Below are 22,526 nucleotides of genomic sequence, written 5' to 3' on the forward strand. Positions count from 1 at the left end.
TCCCAAGATAAGATGTGTGCATTACATGGACGACCTTTTGCTCAGCGGCAGGGACCCAGACATGCTAAATAATATGCTCGGCCAGTTGGTCGAGGCCCTGAGACAAGCTAATCTGCATGTTGCCCCCGACAAGATTCAGGGAGGAGAAATGGTGACCTACTTAGGCGCGAAAATCTCCCCTATGCTAGTCTCTCCACAGAAGGTCACCATTAGGACGGATGGCGTTAGGACCCTAAATGACATGCAAAAACTATTGGGAGACATTAATTGGATTAGGCCATATTTACATATACCAAATTCAGATCTCAAACCCCTGTTCGACCTTCTAAAGGGAGACCCAGATATAGCCTCCCACAGGAGGCTCACTCCTGAGGCAAGAGCTGCCTTACAGAGAGTGGAAAAAGCCTTAGGTGGGGCTACCTTACACAGAATTGAACCAGGGCGACCCTTTGATGTCTGTTTGCTACAGACTAGTTTACAGCCCAGAGCGGTGATTTGGCAGAAAGGACCATTACTGTGGATACACCCTAAGGTCTCACCTGCAAAAGTCATAGAGCATTACCCGGAGGCAGTCGCTTCATTGGCCCTTGAAGCGCATGATAGAGCTGTCCAACATTTTGGCTCAGGACCACAAGCCATCCGAGTACCCTATACCGCCAGCCAGATCAAGACCCTGGCTGCCTGCATAGATACATGGGCCATTCTGAGATGTGTTTTCCATGGGGATATAAACAATCAATACCCTAAAGACCCTATCTTGTCATTTGTCACTCAGCACCCTATAATTTTTCCAAAGGTTACTGCCTCTGAGCCATTAGTCCCAGCAACTACAATATACACAGATGGCTCCAAGACGGGGATAGGCGCCTATGTGATCCTAGGCAAGCCCCCGGTTACCATACAATTTGAACCTGATCAGCCTCAGGTGGTGGAACTGCAGATCGTTAAAATGATTCTTGAACGGTTCTCAGAAGCCATTAATATTGTCTCCGATTCTAGGTATGTGGTCAATGCTATGCAAGTGCTTGAGACTGCCGGTTTAATTAGATCCACTTCCACAGTGGCTGGGCTGTTCCTGTCTATCCAGACATTGCTTCAGAACAGACACCATAAGGTCTTCACCACCCACATAAGAGCACATACATCCCTGCCGGGGCCCATGGCACAGGGGAATGCGGCTGCTGATACTGCCACTCGCCCGTTATGGATTTTTACCTTACTAACACCAATCGAGCGAGCCCGTGCCTTCCATGATAAGTTTCATGTCAATGCCAAGACACTAGCAAACCATTTCCATGTTTCCAGAGCAGATGCACGAGATATCGTGCGACTATGTGACTCCTGTGCCACATACAAACCTGCCATACCGATGGGAGTAAACCCTCGAGGTTTGATCCCTGGTGATGTTTGGCAGATGGACATCACACATATACAGGAGTTTGGGACTCTTAAATATGTTCATGTTTCCACAGACACCTGTTCTCACGTCATATTCGCAACAGCAGAAACAGGTGAAAAAGTGTCTAATGTGATCAATCATTGCCTGGCGGCTTGGGCCGCATGGGGCAAACCAAAAATATTAAAAACTGATAATGGACCAGCCTATATAGGCAAAGCCTTCAATGAGTTCTGCAAAATGATGGAGGTTCAATTAAAACATGGTATCCCATACAATCCCCAAGGTCAAGGAATCATTGAGAGGGCTCATAGAAGCCTCAAAGAAATTTTACAAAAACAAAAAGGGGGAGTAGGCCAAGGCCTGGCCCCAAAGGCACGATTATCCATGGCACTATTCACACACAATTTTTTAAATTTAAATAATGATAATTGCTCCCCAGCCGTGGAGCACTGCAACCCTTCCCCCAACCATAAAGGGTGGGTGAAGTGGAAAGATGTCCTGACAGGACAATGGATGGGCCCGGATCCAGTGGTCAGCTGGAACTGAGGCGCGGTTTGTGTTTTCCCACAGGAATCGGGACGAGAACCACTGTGGGTACCGGAGAGACTGACACGGGCGACAAAGCCCTCGACTGAAGATCAGACCTGCCCTACCGGAGATCCATCACAGACCAACCAACAAGATGAATAGAAATAGCGATAGCCCGAAATGGACAAGAAGATCCTCAGGCATATGCATGGCTCGCTCGCCTAGCCTACAACCGAGTCTAGGGGTGGTGAGCTTCCCACACTCCTCCTCTAAAAAATTATGACATAGCTGGGTAGGAGAGTCAATGACGGGTAAGAGCGTACTCCCCCGGTGCGACTCAACCTAAGCCAGGCCCTACCCCATCCTGCACGTAAGCCGCTGGACTGTTAGATGCTGCCCAGGTCTAAATTTCTCTCCGAGGGGATTTCTTTACGGAGAGGAAATGAGTGCAAGCTTGTGTGCATCCAGGTTCCGTCCAGTTTGTGCCTGGCCCTAGAAAAAGGATGAGGGCCTCAGGGCCTTGGCAGACCATGGGACGGCCGACCAGGGTCTAAGCCAAGGACCTACGGTGGGCCTACGCATAGGGCATAAGCCTCTGCACCCAGTCCAGGAGGGGCTACGATGCGCACATTTATAAAAAAAATAAAAAAGGGGGAGATGTTGGGAGCCGCAGCCCCGAGCCCGGTCGCCTCACTTGGCGGACGTGAGGCCTGTAGTAAAGAGTAAAGCCTGAGGTAGATTACCCCTCCCATCGAGCACGTTAGTTTCCTGCTTACCGCGTAAGCAACCCGCTCAACAATATAGTCTGCCTGGCAACTGATGATGTTAGCCAATCAGCTTGCCTTGCTTACTTTAACATGATTGGACACTGTATCCGTATATATACTGGTGCCACCCCTGGGGGGGAAGAAGAAGCCCGGAAGTAGAAGCCCAGAAGGAGCCGCGGGGAGCGGACCAAAGGAGGCTTCGGCTGGGAGCGATCCCAGGGCAGGCTGTATGGAGAAGGAAAATAAAAGAAAAGGTTGTCCACTGCCAGACTTTGTCGTGTGTCCTTCCTGCCAGCCAGGAGCGACATCGACAGCACTGGGTGGTACTGGATTCTAATAATTGACACAGCCAGTTGCTGGTCATTGCAGCTGCAGGCAGATATCTTTCGATGCCAGCTTGTGCTGCACATTGTGGTCACTGTTCAGTTCTGGCTTGTGCCAGACACTATAGGTCACCTCTACCAGTGCTAGTCTCCACCACTCCTGGTCACCACCTTCCAGTGCCAGCTTGAGCTGGACACTGTAGTTTGACTCTCCAAGGTGCTGGTTTTCGCTGGCTACATCTCTGTGTTCAATGCTCTTTCTTTTGAAAAGATGCTCTGTCCATACTACTCAAAATAAAAACTCCAAGTTTACAAGACTTTTGGAACCCACACTATCTAAAAATTAAATCAGCAGCATGTTTACAGGGCCACCAAAGTGAGTCTTTATTTTAACAGGACCTGTCCTGCTGCACAGGGAAGGAACTGTCCTAGGCTAACCCTAAGAAACGGCTCGGAGTGCTGCTTACAGGCAGCCTGTGTAAGTATGGGGCACATTTCTTAGTGAAACTTCCTAGCTATTTCTTAGTGAATCTTCTGGAAGGCTTGCTGAGGGGCCCAGATCTCTCCTTCCCTGATCTTAACCATGCCATAGTGCCCTGTCTCGTCTTCAAAATACCATTAGCATTTTGAAGTGTGGAGAGCAGGCAAGGGTTGCCACACTACATGGGCTACGTTGGTGTTGGAGTGGAGCATGGCATCTTGATAGCTAAGGAGCACACCACTAGATAGCCAGGGAGCACACTGAGGCACGTTACCCCAGTGCATGAGGGGGCTGGAGGGAGCAAAGGGAGCTGTGTGCGTGGGGTGTGGCAGACGCCAGCTAAGCCACTTCTCCCTCTCAGCCTGCACAGGAGAGGTGAGTCAGGTCTGTCTCAAGACCACTTCAGCTCTGCAGCAGCACATGTAGGGAAGGCCGTTCCTGCTTTTGCCAAACCTTCCAGCAGCATTTATCCTTGCCACCATCTCAGGTTAAAGCTGAAATATACTTCCTGCCTCAAACTCCAAGAGTGCTGGAATTATAGGCATGCACCGTCTTGTCTAGCTGCTAATAATTTTAAAATAGGGAAAACAGTTGTTTCTGGGTTATAGCAATGTGTTAGGTTTTCTAGAGACTGTAAATTGAATTCTAGGATGAGTTAGAAATTCAGCTTTCTTTTCTTTTTTGGTTGTTTCAAGTTGTGTTTTATGAACTTGTTGTTAGGTGCATGCAAATTTAGTAGTATATTTTTCCTTTTAACTGGAAATGTAAATCACTACAAAATCTTCTTCCTCTCCTTATCTCTCTCTCCTTCCCACTCCTCCACTCCTGCTGCTGCTTCTCCTCCTCTTTTTTTCCTCTTCTTCCTCTATCTGCTGTACAGGTCAGGCTGTCCTGGAACTCACTCTGTAGCCTGGACTGGCCTCAAACTTTCCTGCCTCAGCCTCCCGAGAGCTGGGATTACAGGCATGTGCCGCCACATTTTGCCTGTTTTCTTTTTTATTTTAGAATTATTTTTAACTCAGAAAAGTTTATAAAACATAGAACTAATACTATGCATATGACAAAATGTTATGATCTTAATTCTGTTTATAGGAAATTAAGTTTTGAAGTTGTGTCAAAATACAAAGTCGAGTAACTCTTTGCTTCTGTAGAATTAGGTAATTAAATGACATTGAAGCACTTAAAGCCATGGAGACACGTTGTAGAAACCTTTACTCAATTAAAGAAAAGATGAACCCGTGCATGGGCTGCCACCCAAGTGGGGACAGGCAGGCCCAAGCCTTTCCCATGAGCTCCCCGCACACCAGTGCCATGTGTGGGCTGCTGCAGCATGGGCACTGCCAGAGCCCAGCCCCTTCTGGTGTGCGGGCTGGCAAGCAGGAAGTACTGTCCCCCAAACCTGTAAGGGACCAGCTGATCCCCAGAAACAGCCTGTGATGGCAGCTACTGAGGTGAGATGCAGCTGGACACCCGTGGTGCTCTGGTGTTTCACTGACACTGCAGGTCTGGGGCCAGAGGTCTGAGCACAGGTTCAGAGGACAGCGGTAGGCAGTGTGGCATCTGGGGGGATCTTCTTCTGAGGGCAGTAGCCCTTTCTGCAGCTGTTGTTGATTCCCTGTGATCTTGTTTTGAAGTCCTATGTCATTTTCTTTTCTTTTTTTTTAAAAAATTTACTGGATATCTCTTTAAAAAAATTTTTTTTTAGTTCTGTATCATTTTCATTGTTTTGTTGGGTTGGGTTTTTTCTCTTGTTTTGCTTGATTTTTGTCATATCTGATGGCAGGAGCAGCTATTTCAAGGATAGCAAGATATATTATGGTAGCCATTTTGGATATGCTCTTGCCTTGCTTAGAAATCCTTTGTTGCATTCATTGTTTTGTTTTTGTTTCTATTCTGTTCTGTTCTGTTTGAACTTTACTATGTCAGAAGTTATCTGCAGCTTTTGAAGACAACAAAATATGACAACTATGTTGATTTTGCAATGTTTTGAAGTCCCGTATCTCTTATACTTGTTTGTTTTGATTGGTTTTACTCTGGGTTTTATACTCTTTAATATAAAAAAATAAAAAGAAAAGGTTGAAAACTGACTATTAGGATCTTGTAATCCACAAATGAGCCCCCCAGAGCCCCCAACCTCGAGTCCAAAAATGGGGCAAGACATGTTTTTTTAAAAAGCAACACTGATTTATTTTATCCTGGGCCCAGTGACACAGTGCAGTTGGAGTTGGCAAAAGCTGTGTGTCTCCCTCAAAACTTTTTAGACTTTTTGTAGAAAGTACAGTTTACAAAGTAAGGGGTTATGGGCGTGGATCAGGAAATCTGCTAAAGAATGAGGAAAACCTTTGTTTCCCTTTGCAGAGGACAGAGAAGTCTAGCAGGAATTAACAATCCTTTGTCAATTTATTTTAGCACTCAACTTTAGATAACATCTGTGGTTTGTAGAGGGCAGCAATAGTTAACATATCAATTAGGTCAGATTCCCAGGGATTTACAATTCTTTACAGAGGGGAGCATTGATTAGCATATCAATTAGGTCACCCAGGAAAAAAAAAAGACACATACAGAACAGTATGGTGGTGTTACAAGTACTTTGGTCATCTAACTTAGGCATAACAAACATAACAAAGCTCTTTTTGCTAGTGTACAGCAATAACTATGTTGATTTTGTAATGTTTTGAAGTCCTGTATCTCTTATACTGGTTTGTTTTGATTGGTTTTACTCTGGGTTTTATCCTCTTTAAAATAAAAAAATAAAAAGATTGAAAACTATTAGGAAGGAGCACAGTCAATGGTGGATACAAAAATAAGTGGATTTTACATGTCAGATTAGTATATATGAAATGTAAATCACTTAGCTGTTTAAAGACAAACCAACAAAGTTTTAATTGTATCAGTACATTTTAACTCATTAACATTAGTTCTCTCTCTATAAAATATACATATATATATATATATATATATATATATATATATATATATTTAAAATGGAATTTGGTTAATCTGATCAATATGAAACAATCCTACATTGAATCCTTATCCTTTACTTACACTTTAAAACCTCCATTTATATTTTCAATTCTATATTTATATAATTTTTGTGCAGTTAGCTTAATAAATTTAAAAATATAGAAGTTATGTAAGTAAATAATGTGAAGTGTTTTCAAAATACACTTTCCATTCAGCATAGAAAACTACATTCTTTACTTAAGGCAAAATATTTCTTAAGAATACAATAAAACAATAAATATAATGACATTTTAAGGAAAAATTGAATACATCTTAAAATATGGACAAAACTAAATAATTCTAAAATTTTCATTATCAGCTTTGACAAGAAAGGTTAAACTGCATGTTTAAGATTAAAGTATAGGCAGAACTATACATAATAAACAACTTAAATGATAAAAATGGAAAAGAATGGCATTAACATTAGATTTTTAAAAAGTAAGCAAGAATGAAAGAAGAAATTATTCTCAGTTCAGATTCATTAGCAGCACTCTGGTTAAAGCATCAGACACAAAGGGGAGATTGCCACAGGAAAGCCTGGCATTTTGGTGGTTGTTTTATAAAATTTATCAGTACATGTTTCATACTTAGTATGAGCATAGATAATGCATACTTGCAAAGAAAATAGGGTTAGTTTTGAATTCTGACAAGCAGGGATGCTGTTAAAAGATAGGTGTAGAAATGACTGTGTTCTTTTTGGTGGATGTGAAGTTTATGGCTGTATTCAATGTTTGGAGACATTCAGAATGGTAGATTTCAAAATGCATTGCAAACTTAGCTTCCCTAATTGTAGATGGGCACTTTTTAACTTATACAATGATATTACAAAAAGAAACAGAACAGTGTTGGCTTTCTTGGAACATACCTTTCCTGAAACTAAAATTATCACCCTTACCAGGAGTTTTTAATTTTCTATCATAGTCTCCAAATTTTATTTCTTTTCTTCTTATTTTACCTTTTTGCCTTTTTGAGACAGGGTTTTACTGTGTCAAATTCTATTTCTAATCTTCCTGTTTACCATGGTTTTCCTAGTGTTGTACCCCAAAACGAGGCCCCAAGATGTTCAAAAATACGGGGCATGACGTCTTTAAAAGGAAGCGATTTATTTTAGCTGGTACCCAGTGACACACCCTGCGGTTGGAATCTGCAGAACTGTGTAACCAGATTAGGTTACCGGTAAAGACAATAAAGCAGAGGAAAAGGGGAGGGAGCTTATAGGAAAAGGGAACTAATCTCTGCAACAAAGTTTTACAACCAAGGCCAGTTGGTCCTGGGACCGAGTGTTTTACAATCAGTGGTCAGCAAGTGTTTTATAGCCAAGGGTCAGTTGGTTCAGGGACCAAATTGCTGTTCTGGAAAGGGATAATTCACAAGAAATGAGAGTTGAGACATAGGTCAGGGTAACGATGCTTACAGAACAGGATAGTGACGCTTAAAGCAGGTTATAACATCAGACCACTGTATCCATTTACATTATGTTAAGTTAGTAACAGAATCACCATGGCCAGCTTAGGCCCGCAATACTTAAGGGACTCAACATTTTCATTTAAAAGTCTTCAAGTTATCCTATTCTTAGCTCAAATAGAACCCATGGCTAACCCACCTTCAAAATCTGCCTTTCTCCCAGTATTTCTAAACTGGTTAAGAATTAACCACCACTGGTTCAGATGGAAACCTGACACTCATCCCGCATGCTAGTCATACTTTTACAAGGTGACAAATCTAATTAAGTTTGTAACTCTGCTCTCAGAACATTTCCTTGTGAGACTCCAGTCTCTTCCTTGATTGTCATTGCCAGGAATCTCCTAAGTGGTAATCTCCAGTCCAGGCTGCAAATTCCTACTGCTAATTTATCCCCAGGGTGTTGCCACCATTATTCCCTCTCTGTAACTTTTACACCTTTACTTTGCCTTTACCAGCTTTTCATCAGCAGCTTTCTGACCCTCTGCACCCCGCGCACACTGCTTGTGTGTCCGTGCCACCTTTCACACTGTGCTCCTGTTCTTCCTTGAAGGGTTCCCCTCCCTTCTGGGGGTTTTTGCATCTGCATTCTTGGAGGCTGTGTAAGCATTGTCTATAAAGTACTCTCCAATGTCTTGGAAACAGAGTAAGTCTTTTTACACATTATACCTTATAAACCATTATACTTCCTTGATTGCAGGCTCCTGCTGGTTTGTTGGCTATGAATAATGTATATTTTTGGTTCCGTATAGTTATTGGTTCTGAATCACGTATATATGTTGGTTCTGTATAATGTTGCACAATCAAAAGAACTGAAGTTCCTGTATACACACAGGGATAGTTTTAAATAAAACGCTAGTATATTGGACTTAGAACAAATTAAAGCAGGGAAGGCAAGATTCCCTATAAACTCCTTATGAGAAAGGCATTTTTGGTTAAAGTAACATTACTCTTAGACACACATCGTGAGGAGGGCATTTGGAAACCAGAGCTGGGATAAGTGCTTTGACATGAACTCATCACACCACGCAAATATTCTATTCAAATTGTTACGTCTTTCTCCAGACCTCTAAGATTTCCTACCACGCAACAATTATAAGAAGCGTGCTGCTGTCTCCTTTTACTGTACACTTTCTTCTCTCTGTTGAGAAGTCACGGGAGGGTCACATTTCCCAATCAAGTCGGATTCATGGTGTTTTAAGATTTTAGTGCAAGTAAATTAGAAAACAATTAGGGTTGATTTTGTTGAATTAAACTGAAAATCTTTGCATATATTTGCACTACTTTCCGTGAAATGCTTTTAAAGACAATATGTCCTCCCATCTATTCTTTTTTTTATGGTACTGGGGATCAAACTCACGACCCCACTCTTGCAAGGCAGGCGCTTGCGCCACTGAGCTAAATCCCTGGCCCCCTCCCAGCTATTCCTGTGGCTTTGAAATTTTGCCTACCTGAAAACATTGTTATATTTGGGCTTAAATTTGTTTGCTCATTTTTTTAGTAATTTAAAAGTATTTTTAATACCTCTGTTTCCAGTATTTGTCATAACATAAATGTAATTGCACTTCATGGTCTCTAAGTATGCAAACAGAGAAAGTTATCAGGGTCAGAGAGACAGCAAGAGCATCAGGCCTGAGAGATTTCACCACTGGAATCCAGAAACTGTCTGCAGTCCCCTCCTGTCACCCAATCATGTTGATCTAATGGCCTGCCAAGCCTGTTAGAGGTGCTTCAACTTCCGCCTGCCGACGGTCTCAGGGAGCGTGGAAAGCGAGTGCTGGCGCCCTCACCCAAGGACCCTGCATTCAGTGGGCTCTGGGTGCTGCCTGAGAGTCTGCAAACCTGCATCTCTAGCAAGTTTCTGGTGCTGCTTACATGTTCAGTCTACTTAGAAACCCGCTGTTTGTGGGTTTCATCAATGAACTGCGCTCATCTCTGAATTTCTATCCACACTGCCTGGTAGCTGCAAAAGCCCCACTTAGCACCCTTCACTTGACTCCCATCTGTTTACGTTTCACTATTTATTTTTGGTACATGTTGGTAGTACAATTGATATACTCCTCATGGGGAGTTGATGCATATACACAACGCATCTCGATTCTTTTATTTTAATTCCTTTTGCTTCCTCTCTCCCACCTTCTGCCATCTGTTGGCCCCCTTCTCATTTGCAAGAGATCTATTCACTATTTTCTATGATCTATTTTTTATTTTGCTCTTTGTTTATATTTTAGGTTTCTCACATAAGAGAAACCATGTGATGTTAAACTTATATGTCTATTTATTTTACTTAATATTATGATATCAAGGTATATACATTTTTCTACAAATGACTCAAGTTTAATCTTCTTTATGGCAGAGTAATACTCCATGGTATATAAATGTTACATTTTCTTTTTCCTTCTGTTGATGGAGATACAGCCTGCTAAATGATTTAGCTATTCTGAATTGCACTGTTATAAAAATTGTTATGCATGTTCAGTGTGATATGATGTCTTTAGCTCTTTTGGGAAGATAGCCAGAATTGGAATAACTGGGCGAATTCCTATTTTAAGTTTTTAAAGGAATTTCTATATTGATTTCCATAGTGGTTGTACTAGTTTATATTTTCATAAACCATATGGAAGGATTCTTCTTTGGATACAATATATGACCTTTTGGGTGATTTGTTGCATTTTGTTTGCTAGCATCTTGTTGAGAATTTTTTTTTTTAAATTTTTATTTAAGGAGAAAAGAAAAGAAAGAAAAAAAAAAACAGTGAAGGGGTACAAGTTATACAGATTTACAGAAGAAAAAAATGCGCAGTAGGAAATCACTAGTTAATGGATTACATATTGCCATCTTAGAAATAATTGTTCCAGTCACAAAATTAAAGCTTGTAGAGTGGACATTCCAACAATGATACTGCAAACAGTTCTGTTCAATGATCCAATAAAACTCTGTGATATCATTTTCTATCTTATACATTTAAATATACATGCAGTTATATAGTTTAGAGCACTTTCTTTTCCTCTCTTTTGTACAGTGACTATTACACATTTTGGGTTTCATTGCTCCCACGGTTCGTATTGCTTTTTTGGAAGAGAGTAAAACCAAATGTGACATAACAGAACAGAATCGGTCAAGTCAAAAGGGTGGACATAATAGATAATATAAAAACATAATACAAGGTGATCAACAATGGTTACCATAATGCCTCCCGCTATTTCTAATAGAATTGCCTATATCATTAGTTGTAATACAATTGAACAAAACCGTAAAGAATAAAACCGACAAAACCAAAACATTGGAGATATTGTAGGTCTTCAAAAGTAGATAAAAGTCAACGAGAATGGGCGTTATAATGAATCTCATTATCTTCTCAGCTGATGCCTAAACTTTCAAACCTGATACTATCCAGCAAAACAGAATAGAGGAACCTCAGTCAAAAACAAGATGGTGAGAGTAATACAGGGCTTCAAATCGAGATAATAGAGAGTCAAAGTGGGTTACTATATTATATCCTGCTATATTTTTCCCTTTAATTAAATGGATAAAAATAAAAAAGTAAATAATGGAGTGGAGATTGAGAAAAAAGAGGGCATAACAGCGAAACAGGGCAGATCAAAACATAACCATTTAAGCAGAATAGTGTTTCACCACCAGATAATCCTGACCCAAAAATAGTTACCATATTGACTCCCTCCCTGAAGTCCTTGAGTACAACTTCATATACTGTAGCATTAAGTATATCAAAACAATGTAAAACCATTTAAGAGAATGACAGCATTATAGAGTATTTAGAATCGACTAACAGAAAATGAACAATGGTCTCTGTATAATCTCCTTGTCTTTAAAAGGTTTTTGCTTATACTATCGTACATAACAAAATCCAGTAAGATACAACCTGTTTAGACCATTGGAGACAGAAGAACAAAAGCTAGATGAGACTTCAAAACAAGATGGTACTAAATCAGCATTACCTATTAAGATGTCATTTTCTCCAAAAAAAGCTATTCCTATCATCCAATCTTCTCTGTCTCATTTCTGTTGAGCTCTTTTTCTGTCAGTAGCTGTCAGTTTGTCTTCTTCATTTTGTTCTCTGCTCCATTCGTTGTGGCCTCCCTGCCACTATTTCTGGGTTCTTTGTATTTTTCTTTTTTTAGAATATCCTGCAATACTTTCTGTAGGGTTGAATTGGTGGTTGCAAATTCCCCCAGTTCCTCTTTATCCTGGAAGCACCTCGTTTTTCCATCAATTTCCAGGGACAGTTGTGCAGGATATCTCAATCTTGGCTGGAGCTTATTATCTTTCAAACCTTGAATTATTTCTCCCCATGCTCTTCGTGATTTGATGGTTTGTGCAGAGAAATCTGCTGTAATTCTGATGGGTGTTCCCTTGTAAGTGATCTGTTTCTTGTCTCTTACAGCTTTTAATATTCTGTTCTTGTATTGAATTTCTGGAATTTTTATTATTATATGCCTGGGTGTTTCTCTGTTAGGGTTGTAGGTAGCTGGGGTCCTGTATGCCTCATACATCTGAGCATCTTTACCTTTTGCTAAATTAGGAAAATTCTCCTGGATTATTTCTGTGAGTAGCTTTTGTAGTTCACTTGTTTGTGTCCCTACTTCTTCTTTTATGTTCTTAATCCTTAAGTTATGGCTCCTCTTATCATCTTCTTGTCTTTGTATTATTGCTGTTTGTTTCTTTGTTATTTTTAAGAAGTTTTTCATTTCATTCTCCCATGTTTCAAGTCTGCCCTCCAGTTCAGATAGTCTGTCCTTAGTTTCTTTCAAGCTTTTATGCCAGTCTTGGATAGACTTCTTAATTTCTTGATAGTCCCTTTGAACCTGCTTCACATACTCAATGCTTTCTCTGTTTTCTCCATCAAGCAATTCTCCCCTCTTTTTCTGTTCTTCCATTCCACCATCTGCTTTTTCCTGGGTGGTGCTTAGCATTTCTCTAACTATTCTGCATACTTCTAGCTTCAGGTCATTGATAACTTCATTCCTGAATTGGTCTATGAGGCTCTCTATATGGCGCTTAATGTATATTGGTGCGGTGTCCACTATTGCCTGATTCTCAGGATTGGGGGCCGAGGAGCCTTTTTTGTTGCTTCCCTTCCCCATATTTTCTGTTCCTTATAAAATGCAAGCTTACATGGGAGGCCCGGCTTCCCTGCCTGTCAGCCACAGCCTGATCAAATTGCGCTGGCTAGTTGTTCCCGCCCACCGCTGCGCACCAGGGAATTGCGGAGGAGGCAGCCTACGAGGGAGTCAGTCGCTCCTCCGGGCCACCGTCTGGCTCTGGGATCTGGGTTAGGCCAGCCTAGGGAGTCCGCCAGCAGCGTCACTCAGGCCAGGCACTTTTCACCAATCCCGTCCGAGAGGGGAATGTGTGGCTGGAGTTGCCACCGCGCCCTGCTCTTACAGGACTGCCTGGGCCCAGAAAAACCTCCGCTGGAGTCAAACTGTGGTAGGGGGTCAGTTTCTCGCTCACCTCGCCACCAGTCAGTTTTCGTGTACGCCTCCTTGTCCGTCCTGTTTCCGACTCCGTTCGCAGACGCCCGTTCCCAGAGCTCGGCGCGTCTCTCCTTGCCGAGCCGCTGTGGAGGCAGCCAGCCGCCGGGCGGCGGGAAACCCAAATCGCGGTTTCCAACGGCGCGGGGTCGAGCCTCTACACCGAGTCTTTTCTATTCCTGTTTTAGCGCCAGGACTGTATCCTAAGTTGGATTCTCTCATCCCAGTTCGTTCCTGAGTCAGCAGAGCATATCTCTACTGGTTCATATCTCCTTAGTCCGCATCATTCCTGGCCTCTGAGCTGAGCCTTTCAGAGAGCCTTCAGTAGTTGCTGTTGTCTGTCCGCCATGTTCTCCCGGAGTCCCCAGTGCCCGTTCCGGTCGCCATCTTGGCCCCAAAGTCCCTTGTTGAGAATTTTTACATATATGTTCATTACAGAGATTGGGCTAATGCTAGCTTCCAGGAATGAGTTTGGAACTCCTTTTTCTCTTTCAATTTCGTGGAAGAGTTTGAGGAGTATTAGTGTTATAGCTTCCTGGAAGGTCTTGGTAGAATTAGGTGGTGAATCCAGCAGGTCCTGGGCTTTTCTTAGTTTGTAGGATTTTTATTATTACGTCAATTTCGTTTTCTGTTAGAGGATTACTCAGCATTTTTACATCTTCCTGGGTCAGTTGCTAATTCATGTAAATCTAGGAATTTTTCCACTTCTATAAGATACTCCATTTTGTTGGAAGGCAGTTTTTCATACTGATTGCTAATGATCCTCTAGATTTTTATTCCCAAAGTAAACTTCAAACTAAAACAGATCAGAAGAGGAAAAAAGGAAGAATTCAACAGGAAGCGATAATAATTTTGAGTATGTATGCATGAGATACTGGGGCTCCTAACTTCATAAAAAAACACTGCTAATATAAAAGATAAGATAAACACCATCACAGTCGTAGTGGTGGACCTCAGCACCCCACTTTCACAGAGGCACAGACCAAATAAACAAAAAATTGGCAAAGAAACACTGGGGCTGAACCACACCTTCAAACAGATGGACTTAATAGGCATCTATAGAGTGTTGTATCCTACTACAGAGAGCACAGTGACATTCTTCTCAGAAGCACATGGAACTTTCTCCAAAATAGACCATATTCTAGTCCATGAAACCTGCTTAAATAAATACAAAAAAACAGAAATGATTCCATGAATCCGTCAGGTCATATTCATAGTGCACTGAAACCAGAAACCCATGGCCAAAGAAACCGCAGAAATTCCACTGGCTACCTGACATAAAACAACTCACTCTTGAGCACTCTAGGGTCACAGAAGAAAGCAAGGAAGGATTGAAACAATTCCTAGAATCAAACAGTGATGCGAACACAGCATACCAGAGCCTATGGGACGCAACGAAAGCGCTCCTGAAGCAGAGGATTGCTGTGAAAGCTTACATCAGGAAAACAGAGTGCGCTCAAGCAAACAAGCTAATGATGTGCCTGAGAAACCAGAACAAAACAGTCCTAAGTCAAACCTGGCACAGGGAAGGAAACCATAAAGATCAGCGCAGAAGTTAATGAAATTGAAACCAAAAACAAACAACCAAAACAATGCAATCCTCCCCCAAAACAGAGTCAATGAATCAAAGAGCTAGTTCTTTGAAAGAATAAAAAAACACGCAAACCTTTAGCCAAAATTACCAAAAGAAGAAAAAACACACACCAGTGCAATTTAGAACTGACAAAGCCCAAAATGCTTTTAGGAAATCTGTGAGCAAAAATGTTTGAAGATCGCAACTCTATACCCTTTCTGTGCTTTATAATTAAAAGGCTTTTCCCAAAAAAGTTAGTGAAGCTTGTGCTCCATAAGATACCTTTGCGACTCACCCTGTGAACTTCAGCCTTTCCGGATGGCAGCAGTGGACCAGAGGCTGAGCGACTTACAATCTTCTTTGAATTTGGAACCCTCCTGCCTCAGCCTCCCACAGTTCGAGGTTTGCAGGCATGTGCCATAATGCACAGCTATGTTTTCTTTATACTTCAGATTTTACATACTTTTTAAATGCTATTTACACTCAGTACTATTGATATTATGGTAGTATCAGACTTACCTTTAGGTTGTATTAATGTTTTAGTAAACAAACATATGCATGAACATATTAAAAATTGATTATATTTTATTACACATTTTCCTATTCCTATTTACTTTGTATGTTTAAAGTATTGCTTTGAGAATTGGGTCGCAGGCTTTGATGATAGCACAAAAGATGTTGAGCCTTTGTTCTAGTTTATTAAAAGTACTTTGTGAATGTATTAATAAGTAATACACAGTATTAGCTGTTCTAAATGCTCACACGAATCACATCATACATAGTGGTTTATACCTTGCTCTTTCCATATTGACATAGAAAAGTTCAGTGTGCTTATGTCTAGAGTTGCACAGTATGAATTTGCCCATCTGTGTATCAATTCCTGTAACAACGGATGCTAAAGTTTCCAGTCTTTCCAGTAATAAAAATGTGCAACAAATGTCCGGGCTCTGCCCTTTGGTCACACTGTGCGAGAACTTCAGATCCGTCGGTATCTCTTAGCTTTATTTTAATTGTATTTATTTATTTACCTATTATTTATGTGCCGTACCGGGGTTAAACCTCGGACCTCTTTATTAAGCTACATCATCATTAAAAAATAAAAAAAATTTAATTTTTAAATTTTGAGACAGGGTCTCCTGAGGTTGTCACATCGCCTGGGCTGCACCCTGGCTTACATCCCACCTGTCTCAGCCTTCCAGACTGCTGGGTTTAGAAGCCTGCGCCCCAAACCTGGCTTCACTTTTATTTTTTGGAATAGAACTGAATTTTTGGCTTTTTATCACAACTTTATTAGAATTTTAAGTATTAAGATTTTTCTTTTTTTAGTTTCTTGTTTGATAGACGGAGTACTTTTCTCTCCCAAGACATTTTTCTCCCCAGTGTCTCCCTAAACTGCTCAAACTGACCTTGAACTTTTGATCCTCTCGTCTCAATTTCCTTTAGCATAGGTGTGACCACTGCAGCTGAGCAAATAATTCACTCATTTTCTGTCGCTTTCTCTTTTGGTTTCATGCTATTTCATGTGACCTGACTGAAGAACAGTCTGACAGTCCGGGAAGTGGCTAAGACAGTTGTACAAATTGTCTTTACACAGTGTTGGATTGAGTTTGGTATTTTTGGAGCAGTTTAGCACCTGTAGTTATCAGAGCCTTCCCCCATAAGTCTGTCTGGATTTGGCATGTCAGGGTGGTGCTGGGTTTGCAGAATGAGTTAGGAAATGTTCCTTCTGGGTTTATAATCCCAAAGAGGCTGTTGGGGACTGAAATAACTTCCTTACTGTTTGGTGGAGTATACGTGAACTTTCTGTTTGGAAAAGTTATTACTTGATTTAGTTTCTTTAATGTATTTAAGACTACTCTGAGTATTATTTTTATCTGTGTGAGTTTGGAAGATTTTGTCTTTAAATAATTGGTTCACTTCATCCTGGCTATCAAATCTATGGAGTTGTTCATAATATTCTTTTATTATTCTTTTAATGCCTACAAGATATATAGGGATGACCCCTCTTTCTTTTCTGGTAATAACTCATGTCCACTTTTTTTCTTTTGGCCAGAGGCTTATTTTGTAGCCTTTTAATTTTTTAAATTATAGTATATTACAAAACCGGCTTCAGCCAAGCTTGATGGTGCCCGCCTGTAATCCCGGAACTCCAGGAGGCTGAGCAGGAGGATTCCAAGTTCAAACCCAGCCTGAGCAACTTTTTTCCTGTACTGATTTGCTCCCCGCTCCTCCAGTTCCACTCATTTCTGCTTTGACTTTTACTTATTTTCTTTAGATACTTTAGATTTAATTTGCTCTTTTTCTAGGTTCAGAAGCTGGAAACATTGATTTCTAGCTATTTTAAAAATATATAGTATTCAGTGCTTTGAGATTTGTGCTTCCCACAAATTTCAATGCATTGGCTTTCATTTTGATTTACTTCAAAGTATTTAAAACTCTCTTTTGAGATTTCTTCATTGATCATGGATTACAAGTGTTTTTTACTTACTATCTTTTTGAGACAGGGTCTCACTATGTAGTCCAGGCTAGCCCTGAACTTACTATACAGCCCTGGTTGACCTCAGGTGTGTGCTGTTCCTCCTGCCTCAGCCTCTGGAGTGCTGGAATTGTAGGTGTGAGACCACCAAGCCTGGCATAAGTGGTTTTTTTTTTTCCATTTATTTTATTTTCCATTTATTTTAGAATTTCTCAGATATTTTTCTGCTACTGATTTTTAGTTTAATTCCTTTGTGGTCTAAGAACAGACAGGGAATTTTTTCTGTTCTATTAAATTTTAAAGGGGCTTTTATGGCCATGCATGTGCCATATCCTAGTGAGTATCCCATGTGAAGGTCTGTATTCTTTGGAGGACAGACAGAGCGGTGGAGTCCATTACGTCCAGGGGACAGAGGGTGCTGTTTACTCAGTTTTGTCCTTAGTGTCTTTACCAGTTGTGTCCGTTCCACATGGAGAGGTGAAGTGCATTGGCTTTGCCTTTTTCTTGCAGCTCTGTGCATTTTGCCTCGTGGAGTGTGATGCCTTTCCAAATGTGCTATGTTAGGAATTGATTTATCTTGGGGACCTGAACCTTTAGTATATTATACTCCTTATCCTTGATAATATTCTTCTTGGCAAAGTCTTCTGTCTGGAAGTTAATTTAGTGACTTATGCTTTCTTTGGTTAGTGCTGACATAGTACAGTTTTCCAATGTTTATCCCTCCTCCCCGTGCTGGGGATCGGACCCAGGGATTCAGGCATCTTAGGTGAGCATGCCGCCACTGAGCTGCACACCCAGCTGTGCACATTTTCCTTTATGTGACACTAAATATGAAGTGGGTTTCTGATGGACCGCACATAATCAGGTCTTATTTGTGACCTGCCCTGACAAGTCTGCCTTCTGACTTGTGCATTAGACTTGATGTTCAAAGTGATTACTGATGTACTTGTAATAATACTGACTATATTTGCTGTTTTTGTCTCTTTGTCTTTATTCCTGTTTTTACCTTCCACTTTTTTCACCTTTTGTGGTTTTAAGCATTTGATTACATTTTACTTCTTTTCTGTGCTTATCAATTACATTTAAGAAACTTTGAAGTGACTTGCCTAAAGTTTGGAAATACATACTTGTAAGTATAAATGTGTAGGTTGCAAACCTTCTTGCAAATAGCATTATATCATTTTGCATGTTGTATGTGAGCTTTATAGTCTTAATTCCTTCCTCTTGTCATTTACTGACTTAGATGTAAGAATATAATAAGAATATTTAATCAAGCCGTGTGTGGTGGTGCACTTGAGAAATCCCAGCACTTGGGAGGCTGAAGCAGGCTGATCATTGCAAGTTCGAGACCAGCCTGGGCTACAAAGTGAGCCCAAGACCAGCCTGAAACACATAGCGAGACCCTGTCTCACAAAGACAAAAAACAAACAAACAAACAAACAAAAAACAGACCAAAAAACAAAACCCACACAAAAACTAAAACAAAACAAAATAAAAATATACACACACAACCCCCACCAAAACAACAAAAACCAAAAAAACCCCAAAAAGAGTATTTAATCTATCTATTTCAGTTTTGATTAGAATTATCTGTGATATTAATGATCAGAAAAATAGTTTTATTTGGAGAGGTCCCAGGACGCTGAGGCAAACGCTTTCCCTGTGAGCAACCAGCTGGGAGTGCAAGGCCAAGGACACTCGGAGGAATTCAGTTAAGAAGATGGCATCTTTTACTCCTAAGAAGAGGAAGCAGGATTCTCTGGACAGTGACAGCCTATTAGACATTTGATCAAAGAAATTAATTTTGGACATTGCTGAAGATTTGTTGCCATCATCTAATAAAATGCATACTTGTAAAAGCAGTGAGATAAATGAAGAAAATGTGTCTTGCACTCAACAAAGCCATTTCACTTCAAGTCCACTCAGAACAGCTAATAAAAATAGATTGCCACTTGCAGATCACAGCTCACCATTTAAATCTGCTGTGTCCACTGTGTCTTTTTACAATAAGCCTAAGTGGTACCTCAATCCGCTGGAGAGAAAGTTGGTAAGACAGAGTAGACCCATTTCTCTACAAACTAGTAACGAAGGTAAATCTGTTCCCATCGTCGCAGCACAAATGCAAGGAAAACCAGTCTGCACCAAGAAAAGGAACAAAAAGCCACAGAAAAGTTTAACTACTAAGTATCAACCAAGTCATAAACGCATCAAGTCTGTACTGAAAAACTCTAAAAATTCCAAAAAAAATGAAATGACCTACAAGCCAGCTATGGAGAAAGAGAATGCTTGTTACTCAACTGAAAGTAATCTGAATACTCCTCGAGTTTTAAGTCAAAAAATAAAACCACAAACTACACTCCAAAGTGGAGCAGCATTTTTTATTAGTCGAAAAAACCTCAGAAGATTGTCTCTGGAAAATAAGCCATGAGTAGGTCTCAACCAAAAGGATAAATCAAAAGTGATTGAAGATTGTGACACAAAGGCTGTAGGTAAAAGACGAACTTTGGTGAAAGAGCAAGTGCCCAAGTGCTTGTTACTAGAAAAGAAATTGAATATTAAGCTGAGTGCAAAAAGTAAAAATGAAGAGAAATTAATAAAGGACTCATCAATTGCAGTAGTTTCTTCAAAGGAATGTTCACTTAATAAAACTAAGGATTTACCTTCAGATGATTCTGTTGGTGAGAACAAAATTTCTCCTGAGCCCCTTGTCTATCCTATTCTCAGTGCATCTTCAGGCAATACAAAAAGATCTCCAGCTGAAGAAGAGTCTTCTGTGGGACTTACCACATGTATGAACTTCTCGAAACAGACCAGTACACAGAAAACTGTGAATGCCAGAGATGCAAACAAAGAAACGAAAGACCAGCTCCTCATTGATGCAGGTCAGCAATATTTTGGGGCTACTATGTGTAAGTCTTGTGGCATGATCTACAGTGCTTCTAATCCGGAAGATGAAATACAACATATCCAGTATCATCACCGATTTCTGGAGGGAATCAAATATACAAGTTGGAAAAGAGAACGCGTAGTGGCGGAGTTTTGGGATGGAAAGATTCTGTTAGTGCTGCCACGTGATCCCAGTTACGCTACCAGAAAGGTAACAGATGTCCAAGAACTTGTTGATTATGAATTGGGCTTCCAGCAAGTTGTTCCCAGATGTCCAGAAAAAGCCAAAACTTTGCTCTTTGTTTCTGGTGATAGGAGAGGGGTTGGGTGTTTAACTGCAGAGCCTATCAAGCAGGCCTTCCGTGTCCTGTCTGAGCCGACTGGCCCAGAAGCCTCAGGCTCTAAGGAACGTTCTAGAGGCTGCCAATGTTCAAATGTGCCAGAACCTGCTGTCTGTGGGATAAGCAGAATCTGGGTTTTCAAACTGAAGAGAAGAAAGCGCATCGCAAGACGACTTGTGGATACTCTCAGGAATTGTTTCATGTTTGGCTGTTTCCTCAGCACAAATGAAACAGCATTTTCTGACCCGACACCAGATGGCAAGTAATTAAAAACCAAGTACCGCAACACCCCTAATTTCCTTGTGTATAATTTTAATAGTTAAAACCAGTTTCAACTCTGAAACAGTTACCCTGTGGATAAGTTCAGATATACTGAACAGATACTTATGCAGAATAAACAAATTAATATCAAAGATAAATACTGAGACACACCCCTCCCCATAGTTATGCTCTTTATGATCTGTAAAGTCAAGGAAATATTGAAAGGGAAAAATCTTCTGACAGTACACTGACCAGCACTCTTTGAGTCTGTAATTATGGAACATGATACCTGTAGCTGGAAAATTTCCAAGGACAAAGCAACCTGGTTTCTGCAGAAGTGTTACCACTTACCTTTTATAAAGCAGCATAGACCAGGATTCTCTTGTGTCATGAGACGCAGAGAAACAAACCTAAACCCAGGCAAATAATGTCTGCCCAGTTTTAAAAGATAATTTCTGAATTCTCTATACAGGGTTCTCACTTTACATGAGATATCAATAGTAGTTCTCAGTTCAGGGTCTTTAGACTTGAATTTCTAATTAGTACTAAAAAAAGATGGTAAGGAAGGAGTAACATGCCATATCCATTTATGCAAAACAGATGTGTAGTTTACTGTTTTAATCATTTTGAAAAGCCAGTCAAATATATATCAACTATCAGATTTAATTGAAATTATACTTAGTACGCTGTTGTCACATCATTAATTTGTACTGCATGGAAATATGTACTGCATGGAAATATTGCTGCTTAAATTTAGGTAACTTGTTACTGGTAGTTGTGGTAATTAACAAAATGAATGCCTCTTGGACTGAATGATTCATTTGTTTTCATGGTTCTTTTTAATTTTTTGCTTGTTTAAAATGCACATTTGCGTTGAACTTTTCTGGCAAGTCTTTGCAAAATCTGTGATGACCGACCGAGGTTATTAAGTGTACCCGAGCTGAATGGACCAGAGAAGACTGTGGCAGCCTGCAAACATTGTACACCTAAGTGTACACATACTGTTGTGGATAATGTTTGGATACTTTGAAAAGCAAAAGGTAATTCAGTATGTTTTGAGGGGTTTTTTAAAAGTCATTTAAAACTATAATCTGCCAGTAATACTGCAAGGAAGTAGTTTTCTATGCCTGCTTTGTTCAGATATATATAGTCTTTTTTACCTATAACTTGATGTAGTTCTAAAACTTAAAAGCTGGTGTTCTAAAGGAATGTGGGAATGTTAAAATGACTGTAGTTATGCGAACATTTTAATGCTGTTTTCTGTACTGCTGTTTTTAAATTTATTTAAAAATTTTATGAACAATATTTTGGTTAATGCTTTTATGATGAATCATTAAAATTTGTTCTGTAATGCAAAAAAAAAAGAAAAATAGTTTTATTTGATCATTAGTTATTCATTCTTGATATTCTTTCTTTATGGAGATTTGAGTTTCAGGCTTACGTTCTTTTTCTTCTGTCTAAAGACCTTGTTAACATTTCTTGCAAGACAGCTCTACTGGCAACACATTTCTCAATTTATATTTGTTCAA

The 22,526-nt window shown here is 40.3% G+C and overlaps 1 protein-coding gene across 1 annotated transcript; it reads left to right on the forward strand.

Moving 5' to 3' along the window:
* The first annotated feature begins 18,866 nt into the window (after window positions 1-18,866).
* LOC100733333 (N-acetyltransferase ESCO2-like) lies at window positions 18,867-22,334 on the forward strand. The gene is given in 1 exon segment (XM_063255640.1): window positions 18,867-22,334. A coding segment is annotated over 1 exon segment (1,830 nt). The 5' UTR covers window positions 18,867-19,229; the 3' UTR covers window positions 21,060-22,334.
* The last annotated feature ends 192 nt before the right edge of the window (window positions 22,335-22,526 follow it).

The sequence above is a fragment of the Cavia porcellus genome, unplaced genomic scaffold (assembly GCF_034190915.1).
Source record: "Cavia porcellus strain 051 isolate PalLab524CR breed Dunkin Hartley unplaced genomic scaffold, mCavPor4.1 scaffold_9, whole genome shotgun sequence".
In the NCBI taxonomy this organism is placed as follows: Eukaryota; Metazoa; Chordata; class Mammalia; order Rodentia; family Caviidae; genus Cavia; species Cavia porcellus.